The sequence below is a fragment of the Lissotriton helveticus genome, chromosome 1_1 (genome assembly GCF_964261635.1).
Source record: "Lissotriton helveticus chromosome 1_1, aLisHel1.1, whole genome shotgun sequence".
Lineage (NCBI taxonomy): Eukaryota > Metazoa > Chordata > Amphibia > Caudata > Salamandridae > Lissotriton > Lissotriton helveticus.
This window is the reverse complement of record NC_136057.1, coordinates 329,155,191-329,182,741: the sequence shown is the minus strand read 5'-3', so window position 1 is coordinate 329,182,741 and position 27,551 is coordinate 329,155,191. Positions and strand designations below refer to the sequence as shown.

Here is a 27,551-nt window from a genome sequence, read left to right as displayed (position 1 = left end):
ATGTTGATTTTTTCAGCAAAATTTGAGGTTTGCAGGGGATTCTGGGTAGGGAAATGTTGGGGATCCACGCAAGCCATACCTCCCTGGACTCCCCCGGATGTCTAGTTTACAGAAATATATGGGTTTTGTAGGATTCCCGAGATGGCCGCCAAGCCGGGACCAAAAACTCATGCCGGGGGGCGAAAAAACAAACTTAATTTGCCCCCTTGGAAGCGACCCTTGCCCAAGGGGTTGCTTACATTACATTCAAAATAAAATCCCTGTTTCTAGTGGGGTTTTCTGCCCCACCTCCCCTGGGGGCAGAAGGCTAAAAAAAGGGCCGATCTGCCCTCAGGGGGGCAGAAAAAACGTACCAAAAAATGTAGCCCTTTGGGGGCGACCCTTGCCCAAGGGGTCGCTTCCAATACATACAAAATAAAATCCCTGATTCTAGTGGGGTTTTCTGCCCCACCTCCCCTGGGGGCAGAAGGCTAAAAAAAGGGCCGATCTGCCCTCAGGGGGGGCAGAAAAAACATACCAAAAAATGTAGCCCTTTGGGGGCGACCCTTGCCCAAGGGGTCGCTTCCATTACATACAAAATAAAATCCCTGGTGTCTAGTGGCGTTTTCTTCCCCCTCCTACCCCCAGGGCAGAAAAAAACATTAAAAATATTTAGCCCCCTTGGAAGCAACCCTTGCCCGAGGGGTTGCTTTTTATAACATAGTAAATAAAATCTCTGGGGTCTAGTGGCATTTTCTGCCCCCCCGGGGGGCAGAAAGGCCAACAAAATGGGCCTATCTGCTCACAGGGGGGCAGAAAAAACACACAAAATAATTAGCCCCCTTGGAAGCCACACTTGCCCAAGGGGGTCACTTTCATGTCTCCAAAAAGTAATCCCTGGTGCCTAGTGGGGCCATTTCTGCTACACAATCGCGATGCTGAGCACGATCATGAAGCAGAAATGCCCTGCACAGAGACAACAGGGGAGAGGAAAAACTCTTTCCTCTCCCCCGATGCCTCTGAGTGTGCAGGAAACCCCCCCAGGAGCAAAGAAACCTACCTGCTCTGTCGCAGGCCTGGAGGCAAATGGCTTCCAGGGCTTCCTGATGACGTCTGTGCGCGCTGTGCATGCTGATGACATGGGATTTCCATGAGGGGTCGGGGGTGGCAGCGGAAACTCTTCCGCTGCCATCCCCCTTTGTGGCAAGTTGGAGCGGTTCCGTCATGAGCACACGCCCACCGAGGCTCATGACAGAATTGCTCCGTCATGAGCACCAAAGTGGTTAAGGAATGTGGTACTGATGTCACCAATTTTACTCCCTTAAAATATTCTTCTATTCTAGAGCCATTAGCCCCAAAAGTGGGAAAAGATAGAATTAAGGTTGAAGGTAAAAAGTTAAATACCTTACTTAGGGGAGAAACGGGTCCACTGCAAAAATCATCATTCAATACAGGTTAATTGATTACCAATACTCTAAGCGGAGTCCATACCTGTGAATTATTACTGCAAACAATATGTAATCAGATGACTGGTCTTGGCACCCAGCTACCCTTGCAAGCCTGTATATTGGTGATGAAAACTGAATCATGTATGGAGATTTGCAACTAAGGATTTGTTTTTGGAATGAACATGGGCCGGCCCATTTATTGGCAGACCAAGAGACTATGTAATTTAAAAAATATTTAACAATTTTACTATTCCAAGTAACAAGGAGAGACCAAGCTACGCCGCTGCTTGGGTTTAGTGAGTTTAATCTCCTAGCAGCACACACCTATAAAGCAGACCGTGCGAAGTTCGGTCTATCATGCTATATCGCTAGCGGACTAAATCTAGAGGTAGAAGTAGTCGATTTGCAGATGGATCGTTTACATTTCCTTTTACTACACTATAACGGCCTTAAAGTGATAATCCTTATTGTCTAAGTGCGAGGGTAATAAGGTGACTCAGCTGTACACTTTATGGGATATACTAAACTCATTAATAATTCGGCACAGGTTAGTTATGTTAAAAAAAAGACCCTTGAGCAAAGCCAGGCCAGCCCCCTCCTTTAAATCTTCTAAACATGGCTCAATTCTTGACTAATTTTTTATTTCTGGAAATTTAAGCTCAGAATTTGTTGAATATATGGTGCCCTTCTGGCTTGAGAGTGGCCATAATCCTCAGACATTTACATTACAATTGCCAATAAGTAGTAATCTTATAGCCAATAAGCTCCTAAATATTGTCCATTCTACTTACAATCTGAGGAGACTGGTATGGCACATGGATAAACATGAAGAGATATTGCAGGCTGCTGAAGTAGTAACAAGTGATAGTGAACAGTGCCAGGTGGGGATAGGCTCCATGATTGATAAATGGAATTATATTACATCTTCCCTTGTGGGAAGATTTCCAATTCAAAGTCGAAAGACAAAATGTACACCAATGCCTCTGAATAAATGGTACACTTTCCCGTTATTTAAACTAAAAAGATCCCTCAATAGAGCGGTATGGGTTGAATTCTCTCACATATATCAGCAATCATATTATGTATATAAGGATAAAATGAGGGCATTGAGAAGTTCCTATAGACGAGAAGCGTGGGGGACCAAATTAAGATATCAAATCCGTCTCTGGCATAGATTACTATAAGCTTTAAAGCAAAATAATACAAGCATGTTTTGGAAAATAATTAATGAACTTGAAAGAGGCCTACAGTATCAAGATCAGAGAAATAGAATGGGTAGACTTTATAAAAAATCTATATGGCATGGGTGCTCTGGTTAAACAAAACCTGAGTTTTAATGGTGATAATCAGTGATAGTGAGTAGCTTGAGACTGGGTATAAACAATGACGTGAACCCAAGTGAGACATACTGAGCAAGTCATCAGTTCTGATATTAATAATGTTTTGGATTATATAACTACTAATAAAGTAGCTACTTTGGGTCGCAAAAAGTCACTTTACACAACACTTATGATGATCTCCCATCGATACATTATTCACACTCAAGCACATTGTTTGGATAATTGTATTTATTATCTCATAACTTAATTTATCTTTGTAGGATATCAAGTAATAATGAAGATCAATATACTTGAGCAAATATATTTATCACATTTGTTATTTATGTATTTTTGTACAACTTTCTGAAAACTACACAATAAAAATAATTAAAAAAAATCCCTGTAGAATCAATCAATCAGTCAGGCAAATTTATAAAGCGCGCTACTCACCCGCTAGGGTCTCAAGGCAACTTTTGATTGCACCCACATTTGGTGATGTTCATTTCAAAGAATTTTGACACATATACATTTTTGTGCCATTATAAAGGGTTCTCAGGGCTCCTCGCGGACTCATCGCCCGAAGAGGGGACATCATTAGGGACAGACTCCCAGAGGGAACTTCCCTGATAGTAGTAAACAAGTTTGTCAGGTTTTGAGAAGATGTGATGATTATGGAAAGCGCTATTGCACATCTAGCATACATTACCATTAATTCCATTATTGTGGAAGAAAATATTTGTTACAATAAGCTTATCTTACAAATTACTTTCATAAAAGCATACCCATACAGCGGTTCTGACCTGACAGTTAGGGAAGGAATATATCTAGTAATAATATCTCTTAGCAGATTGATTTTGAAGCTCATACTACCAGCAAGATTGGGAGTGGTCTCTAACCCAAAAAAGCTATGGATAAGGCATTCTACAATTTTAATCAATACTTTAAAAAAGATCTAAAAGTCTAAATTAAAGAATATAAATAGCTAAATATTTAATTACCTTTTAGAATTATAGACAAGAGAAATATCTTCAAACACAAACATACAAAGGTCTTGAGAAACTTGATTTGTATTGCTGCACATCCTCAATAACAAATGAAAAGAAGAAGATGGCAATCAGAAGCTGATTTGAAGCTAATCACTATTATGATGTTGGATAAAAGAAAAATAGTTGTAACCCTTGTGAAAGGTGAATAAATCATCAAGTGAAAATGCAAAGGTAGGAGAGGAGATAATAGAAAAAGAATGGGAAGACTGGCAGAACACATAAGGCCTACTGCTAATGTTCTTATCAAGGGCATGGTATTTTATAAATATTTGTTACATCACAAATATTTATATCTAGGTTCAGAATTTATCAGCTTATATGTGACACAACAACAGTGCATGTACACTACACTATTCCGATGAATGTTGTGGCACATATTATAAACTACGTACTCTCTTTTGTATGTAATGACAGGGACAAAACAATTGTTTCTGCTTACTGTGTCCTCATGGTACAACACTTGAAATAACTTGTCAGCTTCATGTAAAATCGTCCTCAACCCAATAAGTTCCAATAGGTCTTGCTTGAGGGATGTCCAGTTATGCTGAACTTCAAGGATCTGATTCTCCACGTGCATTAGGTCTGTCTAAATAAGGATAAATAATACATGGATTAAATTATTCAGTGCCGTTTAATGACAACAATTTCATATGATCTCTACATACTTTAGACAATAACCATACCTGAAAAAGCATTGATTACCTTCACATGTACTAAAGTGAATTAGTGTTCTTAGTGGCAGACACATCGTTTGCTTCTAGAGGTTAAATTGTCATAATGACATACTGTTCACATTCAGAAGGACTTCCCTCAAGAACTGCATTCTACAGGCTGTGAAAATAAATGCTTTGTTTTAGGTCCCGGTCAGGGGACTCTACATTGAAATTATAAGTAGTGAACAGCTGGCTCATTGGCGGGGACCTCAGATCACTTATTCCAAAGTCACTTTTATACAGTATCTTCACCTCACTTTGGAAAGGCCAGGAAGGATAAATTGCTTACCTGTAATCCTAGTTCTTTGCTAGGGGAAATAGTCCTGCCCATGTACGGGAACCCCGGAGCACACATACGTATAGGTATATATACATTTTAAAGACTGCCAGCAACGAGGTAAAAACATGTGAAAGAAGCCTTAATTTTATGCAGCGCTCAAGAAGCCAAAATGAAATTGATTTATCTGTTGGACAAGTATAAAAAACGGTAAAGAAGAGCAGATCGTTTTATTATTAATTTCTCACAAGTGACCACTATATTAAAATAAAATGAATTTAACATTTGAAAAAACCACACGAATAAGAGTAACTTTTCTCTGTCTATGCAAATATCCTCACCTGTGGAGAACATTCAAAAAGCGGAAAACGGTTGTAACACTTAAAGGTTGAAAAACGCTGCGAGTTCAGCCGAAATGTGTTATAGTTTGTAGAACAAGTGCTGTCTATGAATAAATACAATTTCCCCTACGTACGGAGTGCGGACACTTTCTTTTTAGGGGCCGATTACGATGTTGTTTAGAAAGGCTCCAAATGGCATTCAGCATCTCATCAGCATCTCAGTTTCCGACCGAATCGTACACATTTCCCACCAACTGATTACAATGCCCGGAAACCATTTGGGCTGTCCAATTCAGTTCCAGAAGGCATTCAGACAGCCCGAGTCTTTGAAGCCGTATCATACAGCTCAATGGACACAGTTTCCGAGAGAGCAATTACAAGGACCAATTCGGACAGCCGTTCCAATTCGGGTTGCCTGACACTAAACGGCTGCCGGACTCTGTCATTGGGGGACCGTTACAGGCCCCCTTCACCTGGAGGTGTCTGGTTGTGGCACTTGGGGGTACCCAAGGGACCCCTCTTTCCGACCATGCACAATGTGGCAGGCACCATTGGGTGCCCCCCACAGGGTGCAAGGATTTCCCCAACCACCCCTTTTTTCAGTGGGAGCCAGTATTCTGAATGAGAACACAACCCATTCTCCATTGTCCCTGTCTGCCGTATAACGTCTTGTGCAGCCCTTCTAGCCCCCTCTTTCTTCGCTGCTCCAACAGCAACGCGGCTATGTCTTGGTTTATTTATGGTTATTGACGGCCGCCGTCAGTGAATTGTGACATAGTTCAGTATTGCCACAGGAGCGCATTGCTCCTATGCGGTAGCCGTCAATCAGGCTCGCAGAAGGGCAGTGTGGTCTTTCGACCGACGAAGGTCCTGTGTTTAGTTCCATGTGCAGCATGTCCCCAACGCCCCCGCAGCGAAACAAGTCAGTATCACTGACGGAAATAGCCGAATGTTCCGGATGCCGCAAGAGACAGGGGAAGCTTTTGTCAACTACTGCTTGAACCAGCGGTCTATTTATAGCCCAGAAACACGTGAGTCAGCTCTTTTCATGCACCACTAGCAATCCCTAAGGGGATATAATTTGGGTTAGCGAGCCGGCGCCTGAAGGGACAACACCCTACGGGGTAAGAAATTTAGAAACTAAGGGACACCCCAGGCGCTTGATCACCCCTCAGAACCCCAGGGGGCAGTCCCATTTTGGTGAACTGTCAGGCAATATCCCTCAGATTGAGTGTGGGAGGTCTTCTCCCTTGTCCAGGTGGATTCAATGGATTTTGAGGAAACTGGGGAATTAATGGAGGAAGAAGGAAGAAGTTACCTACCTCATCATAGATGACCAGTTCTGTGAGGAGATAGTCACCTCCATCCTCAGGGCTGTGTCTCTGGTAGTAGCTCCCCTGGAGAAGATACTGTCAGCACTCACAGCGCAGTGCCAGCAACCCCTCAAATCGAGGGAAGATACCAATTGACGCCTGGCCCCCCTACCTCCAGGTCAATCGGCTACACCACCGGTTAACCCACCTCAGAACTTGGAGAAATGCAAGCGCACGGATGACACCAAGCTTTTTTGGATGCCCAACCTATTCTAGAACCCCAGATACCAGGTCCCTCAGGGATAGACCCACTCACACCACCAGAGGCGGACCAGGGGGAGGGAGATGACTCACCAACACATCAGACAGGGACATTTCTAGACCGTGGTGCCCCGCAACCACCCCCATGGGAGGGTCGGACCTTCCCGTAGACACAGGCCTCTCTTCGCAGGCGAAGTTGCTACACCAGAGAGCAGTAGACTGCTGTCCTTCACCCAAAGAGGCGGCCTACATGGCCAGTCATATAAGGAAACCGCTAGACAAAGAAGTGAGAGGATGTCTGAATGCAGAATGCCCCGGCCCTCCTTGGAGGGGAAAGTGGCTACCACACCAGAAATAGATCACAAAATGGCCACTTTCCTCGCCAAGTTTGCCCAGACTCCAAAAAGGGCATTGACCGGTCCTGGCAATCGTGCCAGGATTAACTTCTGGACATCGCCGGTCCTTTAGCGAAAATAATGGATATGGCGGAAGAAGCCAGAGCCTCCAGTTTCCTCATATGCCCAGAAGCACAATCCAATTGGGCTCAAAGGGCCATCATCTTTCTGGGGCATGCGAATTGCACAATCTCTACAGAAAGGCGTAGGTCGCTTCTCATTAAAATTGTTCCCAAATTTGGAAAACTCTCTACATCAGAGGCAGGGACAATTGCCATGGGTAACCTGTTTGGAGACACGTTTATTAAGTAATTAGGGAAATTGATGAACACTCTTCATTCCCTTGATAAAGCACAATCCTCAAATAAAAGGATTTTTACACCCTGTGTTTTTGCAGCAGCTGGTTGAGGTAGGGGGCGCTCATCCCACCATCCTTTTCAAGCAGCCTCCAAGAGTGGCAACTCAAGATGTTTCCAATGGCAGGACCCTGGCAAATTTGGCAATTTCTACCAGACAAGATCCTATCCTCGCCACCGCGGAGGCAGGGGAGGCCAAAGGGGCATCTACAACAACAACCAAGGTGACAGTGCAAGACCCTACAGGGATTTCAATTGGGGCTGATTGACCCTTTTTCAACCGAATTGGGGAAAACTGTCTTCAGATGCATGGGTAATCCAAATGGTGGGGGGGTTCCCATATCGAGTTTCATGGGACTCGGATCCAACTCCGCTCGCTTACTCCTTTAATCTTTCCACCCAAGCAAAGAGCACTGATGAGTCAGGAAGTAGACAGCCAATGACAGAAAGGGGCAATAGTGAGATTGATGATTCATCCTCATGGTTTTATTAGCAATCTCTTCGTAGTGGAGAAGAGCCCATATTCAGTTTAAGGTGCTGTGCACTGCGCACAAAATCCTGAGACAGCAAGCCCCTATTGGGCTATCAGGCCTGCTGAAGCCCTATTTGCCTAGGCGCGTCTTGCGCTCCGCACACCACGGTTTGGTCTGTGTCCCTCGAGTGAGGAAAGCAAGGGCTGGGGGTCGCTCTTTTGGTTTCATGGCAGCCAAACTTTGGAATTCTCTTCCAGTTAGCATTCGAGCGATTCCTAATCTTCTGACATTTCGGAAATCATTAAAAACATGGTTGTTCCCCACTCTGTAACTTTTCGCGCTTGTAAGTCTCCCTGATCTCTGTCGGTTTCTGGTTGCGCTGGGACGCCTCGTCGCTGGGGTAGCCATGCGCATTTCAAATGCTGTATAAATAAATAAATAAGTATAAATAAGAGGGATAGTGGTCCGCGACTAGTGATCAATTTCAGAGAATTCAACACGTGGTTACTACCGTTATTTCAAGATGGAGGGTACCCATCTCCTGTGGGATCTTCTATAGGTATCCGATTAGATGGTCCGCCTGGACCTAAAATACGCTTATCTGACAGTACCAATTTTTTTCCAGCACAGACGCTTCCTGACGTTCATGTGGAACTCCCAGGTATTCGAGTTCACCGCACTCTAATTCGGTCTTTCACCGGCTCCCTGGTATATCACCAAACTGATGAGGCCGGGCATCGAACATATACTGGCTCGGGGAATAAGACTTATCATCTACCTCAACGATATCTTTCTTATGGACCAATGCCAAGTTCGCCGGTCCACACATTTGCAGACAGCGATAGATCTACTATAATCTTTAGGGTTTGTGATAAATGAAGGGAAATCAGCTCTGACCCCATCTCAGTCAATAGAATTCTTGTTTTTTTTGGTAAATTCGGCCGAAGCGACACTCAGCTTACCCTCACGGAAACTGACTAAAATACAACACAAATTGCACAGAACCATCTCCAAGCCCCATGTGTTACTCCGTCACTTGGAGTGGATAGTGGGACTCCTTTTATCTGCCATACAGGCCATCTTTCCCGGTCGTCTTCATTACTGAACTCTACAATGTTTGAAGATCGAACACCTCCGGAAAGGCCTCTCATACTCCCAAATGATCCCACTATTAATCGAAGCAACGGAGGAGATTAACTGGTGGTAGCACACATGAAGGCCTGGAATGGCAGAGCGATTTTCGGCTACCAGCCCGACCTTGTAATCGAGTCAGACGCCAGCGGCTCCAGATGGGTCGTGCAATGTAGGGAATTCTCCACCCCCTACAAATGGTCCTCCCCCGAGCGATCTCTGCACATCAATTGTCGGGAGATGATGGCAGGTACATTCCTTATCCGTTGTTGGACCAAAGAGAAAGTGAAATGCTCGGTCCTTCTCAAGATGGAAAATGTAGCAGCAGTACGCTATGTCAATCATCTTGTTGTCGGATCTCGCCCAGATCCTTTTAGGAGTATTGCTTGTCCAATCAGATTTTCCTATCAGCGGAACATCTCCCGGGGAGTCCCAACCAAGCAGCCGATTGGTACTCTCGCCATTGAATAGCTGCCAGCCTATGGAAATTGAATACCCAAATCTTCCATCAGATTCAGGCCTTTTCCATGGATCTCTTCGCATCCGGCTAGACTTCCAGCCCGACAGATATTGCAGTTGGAGACTGGACCCACATGCGACAACAATGGATGCCTTCCTCCAATATTGGAGAAAGGAGCAACCTTATGCCTTTCCCCCTTTCACCATGATAGCAAAGTTGATGGCACAAGTGCGCAGGCAAAGGGCAGAGGTAGTGGTGATCATAAGTCTGGTTTCCAGCAGTGATGGAACTTTCCTGGGATTTTCCACTCCCTCTACCCCTATTTCCTGGTCTTCTCGAGGATCCCCACAACATTCTTCACTCACTGGTCCTAGCGGGGTCTCTCCGCCTCATGGCCTGGAGGGTTACAGGCAATGTTGGAAAGTCCTAGGCCTTTCAGCAGAAGCTCCCTCCTTTCTCGCTAAGGCCTGGGCAAACAATACGAATAAACCATGTGGATCTGCCTGGTCAAGATGGTTGGGTTGGTGTCTCCAACACCAAATTGATCCCTTCGGGGCAGACATTGTCCACGTTGTAAATATTTTGGTGAGCATGGATTTTCAAGGTTTCGCGTACCAGTCTAATAATACTTACAGATCGGCAATTTCAGCAGGACACCTACCAGTGGATGGTGCCAGGTTGGGGAGCATCCGCTAGTCAGAATTTTTTTAAGGGATATCAGGTTCTCCGTTCCTCCTAAACCCAAGTACACATCTCTACGGGACGTTAACAAAGTGCTATCCTTGTTTCAATCCTGGCCTCCCAATAAGTATATACCTATTCAGGAAACAATTGTCAGCAAATTTGGCGATGCTACTGTGTTTGTTATCATGCCGCAGAGTCTTGGATGTCCGGGCCCTGGATGTAACAGGTAGAGTCTTCACCCTGGAAGGGGTGTCTTTCACATTTTTTGCAGAACAAAATGTAATTCTAGACTTGTGTCATACCTCTCCTTACAACAGACTCCTAAGTTGTGTATAGTTCACACCATTAAAGCATACAAAGTAATGACTGATGGACTCTGCCCACTTGGGGAGAAGGAATTGTTAATTACCCTCACAAAACCTCGCAAAGCGGTCTCGTCCCCCAAAATTGCTAGATGTGTCAGGTGGGTCATGCAAAAAGCAGGGATTGACATCTCCCATTTTGCAGCCCACTCAGTGAGAGGGGCTATGGCATCTAAGGCCTTCGGTCTTGGAGCTCGGTCTTGGAGCTCGACCTCAACGCAGCAGAGTAGTCGAGTGACTCCACATTTAAGACTTTTATTTTAAACTGGTTCCCTCTCTGGCAAGCCTGGTGGAGGATAAGCTTAGAACTAGCCTAATCCTTGCCTTCGGATCCTGACATAGAATGAATAATTTCCTAGCTATCGTAAAGGAAAGTTTTAATTCTATTAAGGACACAGAGGCAAGGATTAGCCCCCCATACAAATTTGTCTACAAATGTCTCCCCTTCCTATTACAGAGAGTATGTTTATTTCAACAATGTTAATAAATAACAGGTTATGAGCAATCAAATTGTTTATGATGTGATAGACATTATAATGTTGACTTGTATTTTGTCTATGCTGCATGTAGTTCTATTACCATGGCATGTAATATGCAATCCCTTTGTCTATAGGAGCGGGATCTAACAAACAGGAAAAATGAAGGAGGCAGATGACAGCCATCGCAGGAAGAAAGAGGAGGCAAGAAGGGCTGCACAGGGCGTTATACAGCAGACTGGGACATGATTGGATGACATTTGTGTTGATTTTTCCTACTGTTCATGAGAAATGTAGTCTATTATTAACTTGTGGTCTTCTGAAATGGCTGCTGGAGTTTACATTTGTTAATTAAAGTGAAGAAACTGAAAGCCTAATCCTCACCTCCGGGTCCCGACATAGAATCACTGGCACACTTTTTTAGGAAGATTTCGTGATGATCTGTCAAACGACCGCAAAGATAGAGGCACGTCAAAAAACACTATGTGCTATCGACCACCAGTAGTGTATGTATATATATATATACATATATATATATTTCCACATGTGTACTCCTGCTGCCACGCCACGCCATCAATCCTCGGCTGACCAACTAGCAAGAACACGGAAGACCCAGAGTGCTAGTGAGTTTTTTATTTAGCAGCACACCACGGCAGGATAACGTTTCGCCCTACACAGAGGGCTTGGTCACATGGTGCACCGAAAGAGTTGCTGAAATTTAAAGTGCTAGTGCGGTAATAACGACAATACTGATTGGTTACGCCTTAAATCATGATAAAATATGACACAGCTGTGAAATTAATCATTTAAAGACGCAAAAACGGGCAAACACAATGGCAGTTTCTAAGCATGCTCTTAGTGATATCTGTTTAAATACAGTACTTTTTATGTGACTACAATTGTAAGAATGTTGGATAATAAGTTAAATGCAGTAGCGGGTCAACTGGGAATTCCCACAGTACACATCAGTTCGTGACATAGCGCATTATTGTCAAAATTTCATGTATATTACAATTAATTACAACCGCACATAAATTCATGAACCGGCTATGTTAGACTCCCTGCATAAATGCAAAAAGCCGTTAATTACACTACGATGGCCCTCTAACTTCATAGTAAAATATATACAAAAATTTCTACATATATATATATATATATATATATATATATATATATATATATATATTTGCCACACACTCGTATTCACAGAGTGAAAAATAGACGGCACTCCAAGTCAGTGTTTCACCATAAAAGATTTATTGGCAGACCCCCCTGCCCCCTCGACAGACGCGTTTCACCGTATAGGCTTCGTCAGTGTCAGTTGTAATTTCGTATCGACCATCTTTATATCCCCACCCTTCTCTAAACATAGAAAGAGAACTAATCCCGCCGAGAATTTCTCGGCGCCATCTTCTAACATGCAATGTTATAGTCCTTGCACAAACATTAGAAAGCAATTAATAAACAGGGGAAATGGTGATAATAAAGTGCTCGTGCATTTTTAAAAACGACAACATGGTATTATCTAAATCACTTTTCATTATTGCGCAAATGTATTCCTCTTTTAAGGGTGAGACAGAGGCTAAAGGTGACCCCTGGGACAAGTTATTTATATTCACGCCATTTGTTACTATCACATGTATATTGTAACACTCTATTTACATACGAGGTGATTTTTGCAAAGATAAATAATCCTAGGCTCTTCAGGAAAGATGTATATATCATCTCCTTATTATGTAAATTCCTGAACAGCGTCACATGTCACCATCCTCTTCCTCTATTGTATTAAATTCCCTATTACACTTGCGCATGTGATGTTTGGTATTCGCCCTGTATGGGCTCATTTGACTGTTGTTAATCCCCTCATCCTATTCTTTCGCCCTCTATGGGCGTATGATCTAATACATTTAACTTGGTCATAAAAAAGCCGGTTCTGGGAGAGAGAAGGGTTGTGAATGGAAGTGAGTGGGACAATGCATACTCCGCTGGGACTCCCTCACTTTCTATATTCCCAGTATATTTAGCTCTCTAGGGATTTGTTTGTTTTAGGAGGCATATCATTGTGTCATCAAGCGCCAGCTCATTTAATGGACCGAATTATTCTAGGTGGACCCAAAGTTCCTCGTCATTATTCAATCCTCTGGGTTGCATATTTTGGAGGTCAATAATGTACCTGGACTTTAATGCTCTTAGTGACTTTATTTTATCTCCACCCCGTTCTTTCCTCCCCAGATGATCAATGAGGTAAAAGGACAATAGATCCCTATTGCTCTTATGGTGGGTTTCAAAGTGGCGTGCCACCGGGTAGCTTTTATCCTTGTTCGTAATGGCACGCATGTGCTCCAAGATACGCTTTTTTGCCGGGTTGATTGTACTCCCGATGTATCTTTTGGAGCACGGGCATTCCAGGCAGTAGACTACAAATTCCGAGTTGCAATTCAGGAATTTTGTAATCTCTCTGACGGGTCGTGGGTCATTGGGTCTCCCTTCGTATTTGGTACGCTTTTTGCTGTACTTGCATGCTTTGCATTGCATGCACGGAAAAAAGCCTTGGATGGGTTTGGATTTCGATGTTCTTGGGGAATCCTCAAAGTGGCTACTGGTCAGATGATCACTGAGAGATTGGCAACGTCTGTAAGTTACAGATGGCTTCGGTGGTAACTTATTTTTCATAATGGTATCCGTCCCTAGGATATGCCAGTTCTTGTTGAATATTTGTACCAGTTCGCTAGATCTCATATTGTAGCTTGTGATCATTCTCGCTACACCTTCGGGCTCAGCCTCCCTGACTTTGGTCCTGATGAGACTCTTTCTATCTATTAGCTCCCCCTTACTCACTGCACTTGTTAGTAGTGACCAGAGTACCCTCTATCCTGAAAAAAATATATATATATATATTCAGTGAGAAAAACCACAGGTTTCAGGGACGTTATAGTTAGTTGGACATTTCACTCTTACAAAATCAGAGAAATTCGGCCGACATAGTGAGTTCAGCTATGCTGATGTCACATATTACATCATTCATGACATGGTCAGTGGTAACTGACTCTGACTAACCAGGCCTAGAGCTAGTGCTATGCTAAAAGACACTTAGAATACAGTGAAAGCAACTACATGCACTAGGGAACACTAAGCATTGGGGTACCCTTGTGATTGGCATGACCTCCTCTGTAAGGCCCTGGTACATAATAGGGCAGGAGGTTAAAACTGCCTCTAAGTCAGAGGAGCAGAAAGTTGCTTCTGTAAGTACTAGTCACGTTTGCAAAGTGGTACAGAAAGGGTGCAGAGTCTTCGACCAGCGCTCAGGAATTTCGCTGCATAGGACTTAGAGGAGGTACCAAGAGGGCTTCTCGGCCCCCAAAGTCCCTCAGGAGTAAATTGGACGCCATCCCGTAGTCTGCCAGGAGGCGCGTTTGTAGAATGGTGGAGAACGGGGGGCATGCACTCCTTAGACAACTTAGCAATCCTACTGTGTGGGACTTACTACAAGAAGAGGGGTAGTTGGCCCCCAACAACCACCTTGGGAGCCAACTACCCCTCCTATTACCTCTAGTAAGTCCCACACAGCAGGATTGCTAAATTCTCATAACAGGCCACGCCCCCTTTTCCACTACTCTGCAAACACACCCCATGGCGCTTTCTAAGTTGGGGGATTAAGTCCCCTTGAATACTGAGGGTCCCTGTGGGCCAACTAGCCCCCCAGGTACCTCCACTTAGCTGGATTGCAGAGAGGTGGTCTGAGGCCACTCCCCTTTTTACACCACTCTGCAACGCACCTCTTGGTGCACTACTGGTGGTGGGGGCGATGAGGTCCTCTTGTGCCCTGAGGACCTCAGGAGACAAGTGGACTTCATCCGCTGAGCAGCAGTGCGTCAGACCGAATAGGAACAAATGTCCAAATCGGTCATCATAATCTCTTCCTCGGAAACTGTATCCATTGAGCTGTACTATTCGGCTCCGAAAGACTCGGGCTGTCCAAATATCTTCTGGAACTGAATCCTCAGTGTCCTTAAAAGAACTGAAACTTTCCTTTACGATAGCAAGGATATTTTTCATATTTGTTGCACATTAAATGTTTCAGGGTGATCCGTCAAGTGGGGTATGTGAAAAAGTCAGGGGTAAAAATGTGTATGTTTTCCTAGTTAATTTCCATGAGAACTTTAGACATGGCTACAGCCCGGAGAGCTGAACAGAATGACACCAGATTCGACAGAAATGTAGATATTGGTCCAGGGAAGTGCATTTTTCTGATTTGATGTAAATAAGTTCAAAAAGCTTTGGAAATATTGAGAGAAATCCAAATTTGTACATATAGGGACATATAGGGACACAGATCCTCCTCTGAGCCTTTTCAGATTCGCTGACCCCATGGGAATAATGGAGGCAAGAAATTGATCCAAAAAGAATTTGTATTTACCAAACAAGGAGTTGCAAATCCTCCTCATGGATTCAGATGGATCCAAGGTCCAGAGCAAAATTTAAAAAAGCATACACTTAACTCACAGATCTACACACCTACTCACACACCTACTCACACACCCACACACTCATATACCCACTAACATATCCATAAAACCCCTCAGACAGCCACTCTCAGACTCATACAGCCACTCACGCAGCCACATCACCGACCCCTCAGACACTCACACAACTACTTACACACCCAAATACCACTCACACACCCATAAAGCCACTTACACCACCACTAACAGACCCTCAAAACGACACATACCTACACAGCTTACACACTCTCACTTAACACACCCACAAAACCACTTACACATCCACTAATACACCCATACAACTCACTGACCCTCAAAACCACTCAGAGCCACACAGCTTTCACACACCCACACAACCACTCACGCATTCATTCAGCAACTCATACACCGACTCACAGACCCTCAAAACCACAAACACAGATTACACACCCACTCACACACTTCAACACCCACTTACACACCCTCACAACCACTCACATAGCCAGTGACACACCCAGTCACAGACCTACAAAATCACCAACACACCTACTCACACACCTTCACTGTCACTTCCATACCCACTCACAGACCCGCACAGCCAGTAACACATGCATTCACATACCCACCACACACCCACTCACCCACTTACTTACCCTCACAAACACTCACACACCCAGATTGCAATAGCATTAAAAAACATAGACATTAACTACAAAAAATAAAGGTTACAGAGACATTATAGTTAGAAAATAAAATTTAAAAAACCTTAAAATTCACCAAATAAAACAAAAGGTCAAAGGGACATTATAGTTAGGGTTAGATTTCACTCATGCAAAAACAGTGAAATTCAGCAGTTATAGTTATCTTAGCTAACTATAACTTACGCCCCTACAATGCACTGCTTATGACCTCAAACATTACATCACTCATGACATGGTCAGTGACATCACTGATGACTTCTCAAATTACATCACTGATGACATCATCCAGTGAATGTATTTTCTAAAAGTTTATGATTTTTATACTAGGCGCATGGAGATTCTGCTCTGTGGGACTCACAGGAAGTAACAGGAGAGCGTGTTGGCTCCCAGGGACACTCTAGAGCGAAGAGTGCTTCATCCCCCAACCAGCAGTGTGCCAGGAGGCGTGTCTGCAGAGTAGTGGAGAAAGGGGGAGTGGCCTCCGGAGTCCTCTCAGCAATCCCACTCTATGGGATTTACTAGAGGTAACAGTAGGGCTTGTTGGCCCACAAGGATGCTCTGGAGCCATGGGGGCTTCATCCCCAAACCAGCAATGCACCAAGAGGCACGTTTGCAGTGGTGTGTCGTCTCCATAGTCAGTGCAGCAATCAGGCTGTGTGGAACTTACTGATGGCAACAGGAGGGCTTGTTGGTTACCAAGGACTCACAACAACCAAGGGGACGTCATCCCCTAACCAGTAGTGAGCCAGGAGGCATGTTTGCAGAGTGGTGGAGAAAGGGGGTGTGGCCTCCAAATACCTCTCAGAAATCCCACTGTATGGGACTTACTGGAGGTAACAGGAGGGCTTGTTAGCCCCCAAGGGCCCTCAGACCTAAGAGTACTCCATCCCCCAACCAGCAGTGTGCCAGGAGGTGTGTTTGCGGAGTGGTGAAGGAAGGTAGCAGAGCCTCTGGGACTAACATTTTTATATTTTGTATTTTTTGGGGGAGGTGGGTCTGCCTTCCCTGGGCCAATTTTGGCCCCGGGTACCCCATCCCCGGTCCAAGGATATTTTGAATATGGGAGAAAGGCCAGGCGCCCCTCTCTCCAGGGGCGCTTTCAGCCCCTGGGACACCGACCCCCGGTGCCCAACCATTTCTTTTCATTTCACTAAAGGGAGGGAGGCAGAGCAGCCTCCCTCCTATGTTAATTTTAGCCCCAGGGACCCCATATCTAGGGGCCCAACCTCTAGTATGAGTGCAGGGCACTTAGACATTTGTTGGAGAGCCTGAAGGCCCCCGAAGTCCCTACCAGCTCCTCGCATCCTGTGGGAGCAGGCATTGCTTTTGGACCGAGGGAGCTACTGAAACATGGAGCTCCCTCTGTCCAAAAGCAACTCTGCTTCACTTTCAGCAACTGAAAACATTTTTAATGATCTCTCTTCCTGAAAGTGGAGCAGCGCTTGCTATGGCTTGGCATCAGCGGTAATACTCTCGCCAAGACAAAGCAAACAGCTATGTCCCAGGAGCTGCCCATGAGCAGGGCCAAGCAGCCCCCATCCTTGTTCAATTTTGCTCTAGGAAAGTGGTGGTCTCCAGGGCTGTGGGGGGTCCATATGGCCTCTGCATTCTTCAAACTTAAAGCCCCGGGGAGGTGGCAGTCCTCGGGGCTGGGAGGGCTTAAGCGGCCTCCCCAATTGTGAAATAAATAAGCCCTGGGGAGGAGGTGGTCCCTGGGGCAGCTGGGGAGGCCATACAGGCCTCCCCTCTTTTGTTTGTTCTGGAAGCCCCGGGAAGGGGTGGTCTTGTGGGTCTCTATAGTCTACACTTCTATTTTTTAATAATTTGCGGGGGACTTCTGTGAAAATCTCCATTTCTTTTTTAAATTGCTATTTTGGGCCCAGTGGTTCATGTGGGACCCCTCTCTACCCCCCACAAGAGGCCTAGGGGGTCAGGTTATTTCTACCCTGGCCTCTTTTCTTTTTTTATAAATCTTTTATGTGGGTCTCAGCATCAAGCTGAGTCCCAATATGGCTCCCAACACTTTCTGGTTGAAGTGTTGCTGACCAAATTCAGTAGGATTTTGTGCTCCCAGATATCTATATTTTTAAAACTTAAATATCTTTGTAAATTCTGAATGGGTTTACACCAAATAACAAAAGCGAGATTTCTGGACCAACATCTAGCTTTCTGCCAAATTGGGTGTAATTCTGTTCAGTGGGTCCTGCCTTAGTTGTGTTAAAACAATGAAAAATCCCCATAGACATAACTGGGGGTAAATGCGTTTTGGGACCCCTACTTTTTCCCCCCGAAACTTTCAATACAGCAGCTGAACCACCAAAAAGGGAAAGTTCTTTGAAAATTTCGTAAAGATTCATCAAGCGGCGCCAAAGTTATTGGCAAAACAAAAAACGGCTTATCGTATTGAAACTTTGGTCCTAACAACCCACTGGTAGTGGCATTTAACTATATATTATAATATATATAGTAAATAATATAGAATAATGTATATCTATCTATCGATCTATCGATCTATCTATCTATCTATCTATCTATCTATCTATCTATCTATACACACAATTCACCCCAGGCAGGGTGAAAAAATGGGACGAACTCTCGTGCAATGGCGATTTTGCTATTTTTATTATTTAATTTTCACCTTCAGATGGATATTTGTGGCAAAGTACAAACAACACAGATCAACGCTTTTCGGGAGCCTTCTCCCTTGCTCACGATCACCTGATCACAGGGTGCATTCACATTTAAAGGGACCTTGTGTTTCTTCCCGCTCATTGTTCGTGTTGCCTCTAAGCCTTCTGGAGCTTGTAGTTTTTCGTTTTTTCTCTTTTTTTTGTTTTTCTTATATTTCTTTTTAATTACTAAAAATTAAATGTCCCAACCGTCTCTGTCTTTTTGAAAGATGTTGTATTTGTTTTCTCTTAAGGAATTATATTACTCTTTTGTTTTCAAGTAGTCTCTACAGTTGCTTTACCTTTACGTTAACAACTGTGCCACACACTTGATGTGAATCATGCCATTTGATTTCGCCATGTATACCGTGTCCATTGTCATTTTTCTTGAGTGGTTTTCAATTTAATAATTATTTCAGGGTCCTTTTGCTTCTCCAATATTCTTTGGTCCCCCCAGTGGGTAAACCTAATACGATTATCCTTATTCTCTTATGTTTCTCCTTCATGCCTTTTTCTTCTTATGACTTCCTGACCTCCAGTGGTCATTCCTTCAGATGTTATTTCTTTTTCACTTCACTCTTCTTTGTTTTCTCTTTGGACACCGGTTCTACTAATTCCTATGTTGGTTTTTGACATTTCCTTATTTTTTATTCTTTAGTTTCTTGCATTTACATTTGTATTTACTGTTACTTCCTTATGTTCTCCTTTTTATTGTTTTGAAGCCTTTCTTAGAGTTTCCTACTGGTACTATTCTCCTTAAAGGTGGATGTAAAGTTCTTCCGACTGGTTAAGACCAAATGGAAGCATTGTTCTTAATTTCAGGATATAACGCGATTCCTTTTGGCACAATTCCTTTTCACGGTCTCCACCCCTTTCCTTTTTTGGGACTGTATCTATTCCATAGAATCTGAGTTGTTTCCAGTCTCCCTGATGATAATGTTCCATGTGCTTTGCCACAGCATTGGAACGATCTTTATGTACTGTGGCTCTCACGTGTTCCAAGATCCGTTTTTTGAGCTCGCAAATAGTACTTCCCACATACTTTAATGGGCACGGGCATTCAACTACATAAACTGTATATTGAGTTTTACAAGTTATCAATTGACGAATCTCCCACACTTTGTTGTTGTTCAACTTGATCTCTTTCGTCTGTTTGGCAATCTGGCACACCTTGCACATATGGCATTTCACGAATCCATTCGTATTGAGCCATGTTCCGTCTTTCTTTTTCGGTTTGAAGTGACTGTGGATCAAATGATCCTTCAGATTTCTTGATCTTTTGTATGTGACGATGGGGTGTTTACCTACTACTTGTTTTACTGTGTTATCCAGTTGTAGGATTTTCCAATTTTTCCTCAGTATGCCCACTATTTGTTTACTTTCTACCGAGAAGTCTCTTATCAAACGGATAGGTTCCACCTCCATTGTATTTTCTTTTTGTTTTGGTATTAGGCATTCCTCTCTTGGTTTCAAATTGGTTTTCTCCCAGCTTTTCAGAACTATTTTCTTGTTATATTTCCTCTTTTTAAATCGTTCCGCTGTGTGAGTTCCGTATTTCTTCCACACCTCATCTTCACTACATATTCGTCTGATTCTCAAAAACTCCCCGTAGGGGACACTTGCTTTTAGGGATTCCTGATGAAAGCTAGTTTCTTCCAGTGTTGAGTTGGTGGCTGTACTCTTCCTATGTAGGGTAGTGTAGATTTGGTTGTTTCTTATATAGATTTCTGTATCCAAAAATACCACACGTTCTTTGCTTCTTTCTAACGTGAATTTTAGTTGGGTTGTGCTATTGTTCAATACCTCGAAGTATTCTCTGAATTCCTCTGCTGTTCCGTCCCATATGATCAAAAGATCATCAATGAATCTTTTCCAACTTATGATCTTACTTAGAAATCTGTCCTTTTCTGGTCTCCACGCCACCTCTTTTTCCCAGTATCCCATGGACAAGCAGGCGTAACTGGGGCTAAAAGAAAACCCCATGGCTGTCGATATACTTCATCATCGAAAAGAAAAATGTTTTTGTTCAGACAAATTTCAATCATTTGTCTAAGCATGTTGTTATGATCTCGATATTCCATGTTACGCTCTTGAAGGAAAAAGGTGCATGCCTCTATGCCAAAGTCATTCCCTATGGTGGTATACAGGGATATGACATTCATGGTTACCAACAAGTATGTCTCCGGCCATGGAGTATTTTGTAACATTCTCAGAATGTCCATTGTATCTCGTATATAGGTGCTCAGTTTTGTCACGTAAGGTTGCAAAAAATAGTCTATGAAATTTGCCATAGGATCTAGGAGTGATCCCTTAGCAGAAAGAATAGGTCTCCCTGGGGGTCTTTTTTGATCTTTGTGCAACTTTGGCAGGAAATAAATTTTTGCCATTACAGGATGAGTAACCGTTAGATATTTCCGTTCTTCCTCATTTATTTGTCTTTTTTTCACCCATTCTTCAAGTTTTGAATCCACGGATTCTTTTATTTCCAAAATTGGGTTCTTTTTCAGTCTTTCATAGTAGGCATTGTTCCACAATTGGCGATGAGCTTCAAGAACATATGCCCCTTTCTCCTGGATGACGATGTTCTCGCCCTTGTCTGCGATTTTGATCTCTATTTGTGTATCATTTGTCAGATTTTTTAGGGCTTCTCTCTCCTGTTTTGACAAATTGTCACTATGATCTCGTCCTTTCTGTTTGTAGAGGTCCTCAATGACGGCTTCCTGGAACAGGTCAATTTTATTTCCCGACATCAATTGTGGGTAAAATTTGGATTTTGGCTTTAGACCACTCAAGCCCTCACCTTTTTGTTCACATGTCACTTCTAATGGGATTTCCTCCCCTTCCAATGTGTCCAGGTTTAGTAATGTCAGATAATTCTCAGAGTCTGTAACTGGTAGGCCCCCAATGTTTTCAATTGGTTTCAGTCGTGTTGTCATATTTTGTTTCTCCCAAAAATATTTTGCCAATTTGATTTTGCGCAAATACAGATACAGGTCTATTCTTACTTGGGCTATATCCATTCTTTTCGTTGGGCAAAATTGTATGCCCTTCTTTAGCAGTGTAATTTCATTGTCTTATGGTGCGATTAGACAAGTTCACCACTTGTAATTCCTCCATTACTTCTTCTTCAGGCGCATGCTCCGTGTTTCTGTTCCTATTTTCTCCAAACTTGCACTTGCGCCTTTTTCCCCTTCTCGTGGGTTTCTTTGAGTTCTCTGGCGCCCTCTTCCTCTTCTTCCTTGTTGAAATGTGGGATGATTTTGCTCCCACTGTCGCTGTTGGAGTACGAGGCGCATGTCCCCTAAAAAAGACAATTTACTTTTATTTGTTCCATCTCCTTCCGTTTCTTCATTCGATATAAGTGATGATGCACTGCTAGATATACTTGTTGTGCTATTCCAAGTTATTTGCTCTTCTATCACATCAAATTTTCGAGCGAATGTGAATATTCGTCCTTCTACATAATCGTTGGCATACCTTATGAATTTAGAGTGCTTCCTTTCTCTTACGACATCCTCATGTTTTTCCACTTGTGCCTCCAACTCATCCTTGAATTTCGACATTTCACTTGATAACTTCATTGTTGCCATCTCTTTTTCCGTTTCATTCAGTTGTCCTTTATTTTATTCAGATTGATTTCAATATGTTTCACTAGTATTTCAATGAGACCCAGTGACGATTTTAAAATGAAGTCACCCCATTCTTGTAAAAGTTTATTTGAAGTGTCTTGATGGCTAGGCATTAGGGTAATTCTCAAGCTTCGTGGTACCCTCTGCATTTCTAAATATTTTTGCAATGTAATAAGTTCCCAGGATTTGTTTATTTCTTTATGGTTAGCCTTTCCCATGTGCGCAATATTGACTTTACATCCGTTTTTTCACCCCCACTCGATGGCCCTGCAGTGGGAGTTTCACCTACTTTTCCTTTTTCAAACATAGTACTCAGCAACTCACTCCGTTTGGCTTCTCTCTTCTGCATTCTTTACTTTGCCACAACTTATGTTTAAAAATAATTATCACAGTTCTTATGCACGTGCATGATATCATACTGCTGACTTCAGTAGGATTACTTTTTCCGCTTGTTTCCCTGTTGAAAACTCCTTAAATGCGGAATAAAACTGCAGCATACACCTCGCCAAACAAACTGGTATTTGCGCACTCATGCGTTTTTATTTTATTTTCTTCACCGCGCTGGCTTCACCTGTTAAGCTTTTCATATATATATATATATATATATATATATATATATATATATATATATATATATATATATATATATATATATATATTTATTTATTTATTTTGGGAGCGATACTTTCCCCCAGAATTCCCTGCAAACATAAATCCAGGCGGGTCCAGCCGTGGAGGACTGCACCACCTGAAAAATGAAATGTGGGGTGAGAGGGTTTCAGAACTGGTATAATCCTAGAAGCGATGCAGCAAAAAAAGAAATCAAAAACTGGAAGTTTTATTTTCTGAGGCTCACTGGAGGGCTTTGTACAAATTGATTAGGTTTAAATTGGCTCGAAAAATGCACCACAAGTTCTGGCATGCATTGGAAAAAGAACTCACCTGAGAGGCACAATGTGAGCATGCAGGGGATTTCGGGAGCAAGTATTGCTGCGAGTTCAATATGAGCCTATGAATAAGGGGCTATGGCCTCAAAATGCATCACGCAAAGGAAATTATCAGAATGAAATGCCGGTTTTTAAATTAAAGGATTTGGATAATCATCTGCTGCGGAGTGTGTCCTCATTGCGGGGCAACAGATTATATATCCATAATCTATACTTCTATAATAAAGGAGAAAGTTTCAGGCTTTGAGGCGGGTAAACTCCGGAACCACTGCGCCAATCTACACACCCGATACACCATAGAAATCGTCAGGGTGTGTAGATGGTTATAGGCTATATAAAGTTTAAAAATAAACCTTATTTAAAAAATTAATATTTAAAAAAAATTAGTCCCCCCAAAGTAGAGCCGGCCGCGACGTGCGTGCTCACGTCGAGGAACGGCGTCAGAGCAGCGTCAGAGGAGCTCAGGCCATGGCGCGGGGGAGGAGCGGTCACGTGAAGAGCAGCCCGGAGTGGCAGACATGGCGCGGGGGAGGAGCAGCGGCGGACAAGCGGTGAGGAGTAGAGCGGCGAGGAGCTGTGAACTCAAGAGCGGCGGTAAAGGTAATCAGGCGGGTGTCGGGCCAGGCGGGGAACGGCCAAAAGGCAAGGTCGGGGCAGGTGGGGGTCGGGGAAGGCGGAGGACAGGGATTGACTCAGGCCACGCGAGGGTCGGGCCAGGCGGCAGGCGGGGGACGGGGCGGGTGGGGGCACGGGTTGCAGGCGGGGAACGGACAAAAGGCAATGTCGGGGCAGGCGGGGGACGCGGAAGGCGGGGGACGGGGATTGACTCAGGCCACGCGAGGGTCGGGCCAGGCGGCAGGCGGGGGACGGAGGCACGGGCTGCTGGGCAATGTCGGGGCAGGCGGGGGTAGGGGGAAGCCTGAAAGCTCCCGGACAAGGTTGGAACGAGCTGCTAGTAATATTATAAAGAGAGAGACCAAACCTTTGAGGCGGGTAAGCTCCGGAACCACTGCGCCAACCGGAACACCGCATACAAAATTGGAAAGGTGAGGCACAGCAGATGGACATAGGCTATACACCAGCGCAACATATACTTTGGCAGAGACAAAGCACGTTGTGGGACAAAGTAGTCCGTTGGAAGTAGCACGAGCTCTGAGGTGGGCGTGTGCGTACATTTGGAGCGTGAGAATAGCATTCTATCACGTTAGAAATGTGTGGCAGCTGAGTACGCCGTCGGATGACGTTGACGCGGCGTGTGGCATCTCAGTGCACCACGCTGTGTTGTGTAGTAGGCGCCGTGAAGTGCGTGAAGAAGCGAAACAGAGAGGCGAAACAGAAGACACCCGGGTACGATGAGCACGGCAGGATGGCAGTGCCGCAGCCGTGAAGTGCGTGAAGAGGCAAAACAGAGAGGCGAAACAGAAGACACACGCGTTGGCGCCTTAATCAGCGGATGCAGAGCCCGGGCACAATGTGCACGGCAGGACGGCAAGAGGCACATATCGCTGGGGCGCTTTCTAATTGCAGACATTTCTGTCAAACCCGGACAACATTCGGGACGGGGCACTAGTAGACTATAAAGTGTAATCACAGTCTTTATTTGAAAGGAAACTGCAAGGGAATGAGAGGCTGTAAGGAAGTGCACTTTTCGACATGGCCACCCCCACATTTTGCCTGGTGCATGATGTGATTTCGACTGAAAGTGCAGTAGGGTCCTGCTAACTGGGCCGCCAGACCGCAACACCACCGCCCTGCTGGAAAACCTCGCCAACCTCGGACTCAAGCAACTGGTCAACACCCCCACCCACTACGCCGGCCACACGCTTGATCCCGTCTTCTCTTCTAGCAAGTACATCACCTTCAGCCACGCCACCGGACTCCACTGGACCGACCACAGCTGCGTCCACTTCAGCTTCAAAAGATCCACGACCCACCACCACCCGCAACAGGTACCTCACAGGAATTGGAGCAAGATCACCGCAGACCAGCTCACCACCTCCCTCAGCCAGAGCCCACCCACCAACACAACGGACCCCAACGAAGCAGCCCGCAACTTCACACAGTGGCTGACCGCCTGCGCCGACGACCTCGCGCCACTAAACAACCCTCCCAGCAGACCCAGAAGCAAGAAGGCATCCTGGTTCACCGACGACCTCAAGGACTCCAAGAAGACCTGCCGCACCCTCGAGAAAGCCTGGCTCCTCGACCGGACCACCGACAACATGACAGCCCTCAAACACGCTACCCGCAAGCACCACCAGCTCATCCGCACCACCAAGAAGAAATCCCTGAAGGAACGACTGGACAACAACGCCCACGACAGCAAAGAGCTCTTCACTATCATCAAGGAGTTCTCCAACCCCAGCACCGGCACCAACGACATCACTCCGTCACAAGACCTCTGCGACTCCCTCGCCTCGTTCTTCCACCGCAAGATCGCCGACATCCACAACAGCTTCGGCGCCCCACCCACGCACCCAACCGTCGAACCAACGCCCCCCACCGCCACCCTTCGCACCTGGACCACGGTGACCCCCGAAGACACAGCCCGCACGATGAACACCATCCACTCCGGATCACCGACCGACCCCTGCCCACACCACGTCTTCAACAAGGCCGACTCCACCATTGCACCCCAACTTCGGAACATCATCAACGCCTCCTTCAACACCGCCACCTTCCCGGAGAGCTGGAAGCACGCCGAGATCAGCGCCCTCCTGAAGAAACCTACAGCGGACCCCAACGATCTCAAAAACGTCCGCCCCATCTCGCTCCTCCCTTTTCCTGCTAAAGTCATCGAGAAGATCGTCAACAGACAGCTGACCGCCTTCCTCGAGACGAACGGATCCCTCGACCCCTCGCAGTCCGGCTTCAGAGCCAACCACAGCACCGAGGCCGCCCTCATCGCAGCCACCGACGACATACGGACCCTGCTCGACAAGGGGGAAACAGTGGCCCTCATCCTCCTGGACCTCTCCGCTGCGTTCGACGCAGTCTGCCACCGCACCCTAGTCCAGCGCCTCAGCAACATCGGTATCCAAGAGAAGGCACTGGAGTGGATCATCTCGTTCCTCGCCGGAAGAACACAAAGAGTCCGCCACCCCCCCGTTTCGCTCCGAGGCCACCGAAGTCATCTGCGGCGTCCCGCAAGGATCTTCACTCAGCCCCACCCTCTTCAACATCTACATGAAACCTCTCGCAGCCATCGCACGCCAGCACAACCTCAACATCATCTCTTACGCCGACGACACCCAGCTGATCCTCTCCCTCACCAGAGACCCCGACACCGCCAGAACCTGCCTACACGAAGGGATGAAAGACGTCGCCGAGTGGATGAAGGACAGCCGCCTAAAACTGAACTCGGACAAGACGGAAGTCCTCATCCTGGGATCTTCGCCCTCCGCCTGGGACGACTCCTGGTGGCCCCCAGCCCTGGGCACCGCACCCAAGCCAACCGACCACGCACGCAACCTGGGCTTCATCCTGGAACCCTCCCTCTCGATGACCAGACAAGTCAACGCCGTCTCCTCATCGTGCTTCAACACCCTGCGTATGCTTCGCAAGATCTTCCGCTGGATCCCGACCGAGACCAGAAAGACTGTCACCCAGGCACTCGTCACCAGCCGACTGGACTACGGAAACGCCCTCTACGCCGGAACCACAGCCAAGCTACAGAAAAGACTCCAGCGCATCCAGAACGCCTCCACCCAACTCATCCTGGATGTCCCCCGACGCAGCCACATCTCCAGCCACCTGAGGAACCTGCACTGGCTCCCCGTCGACAAGAGGATCACGTTCCGGCTCCTCACCCACACACACAAGTCTCTCCACGACCTGGGCCCCAAGTACCTCAACGACCGCCTGACCTTCTACACGCCCACCTGACAGCTACGGTCTACCAGCCTCGCCCTCGCAGCCATACCACGCATCCGAAGAGCCACAGCCGGAGGAAGATCCTTCTCTTACCTGGCTGCCAAGACTTGGAACTCCCTCCCCATCCACCTTCGGCTGACCCAGGACCATCTCGCCTTCAGGAAACAACTCAAGACCTTGCTGTTCGAGCAGTAGCATACCCCTCCCCCCTAGCGCC

The 27,551-nt window shown here is 45.4% G+C and overlaps 1 protein-coding gene across 14 annotated transcripts in view; it reads right to left on the bottom strand.

The window, feature by feature from the left end:
* Window positions 1-27,551, bottom strand: part of LOC144804990 (V-type proton ATPase 116 kDa subunit a 4-like) — a 6,844,636-nt gene that overhangs the window by 6,202,761 nt on the left and 614,324 nt on the right. For all 14 annotated transcript variants that reach the window (XM_078671938.1, XM_078672103.1, XM_078672267.1 and 11 more), the window contains one exon: window positions 4,232-4,378. In XM_078671938.1, the coding sequence (XP_078528064.1) occupies window positions 4,232-4,378 (147 nt within the window). The remainder of the gene's footprint in view (window positions 1-4,231; window positions 4,379-27,551) is intronic.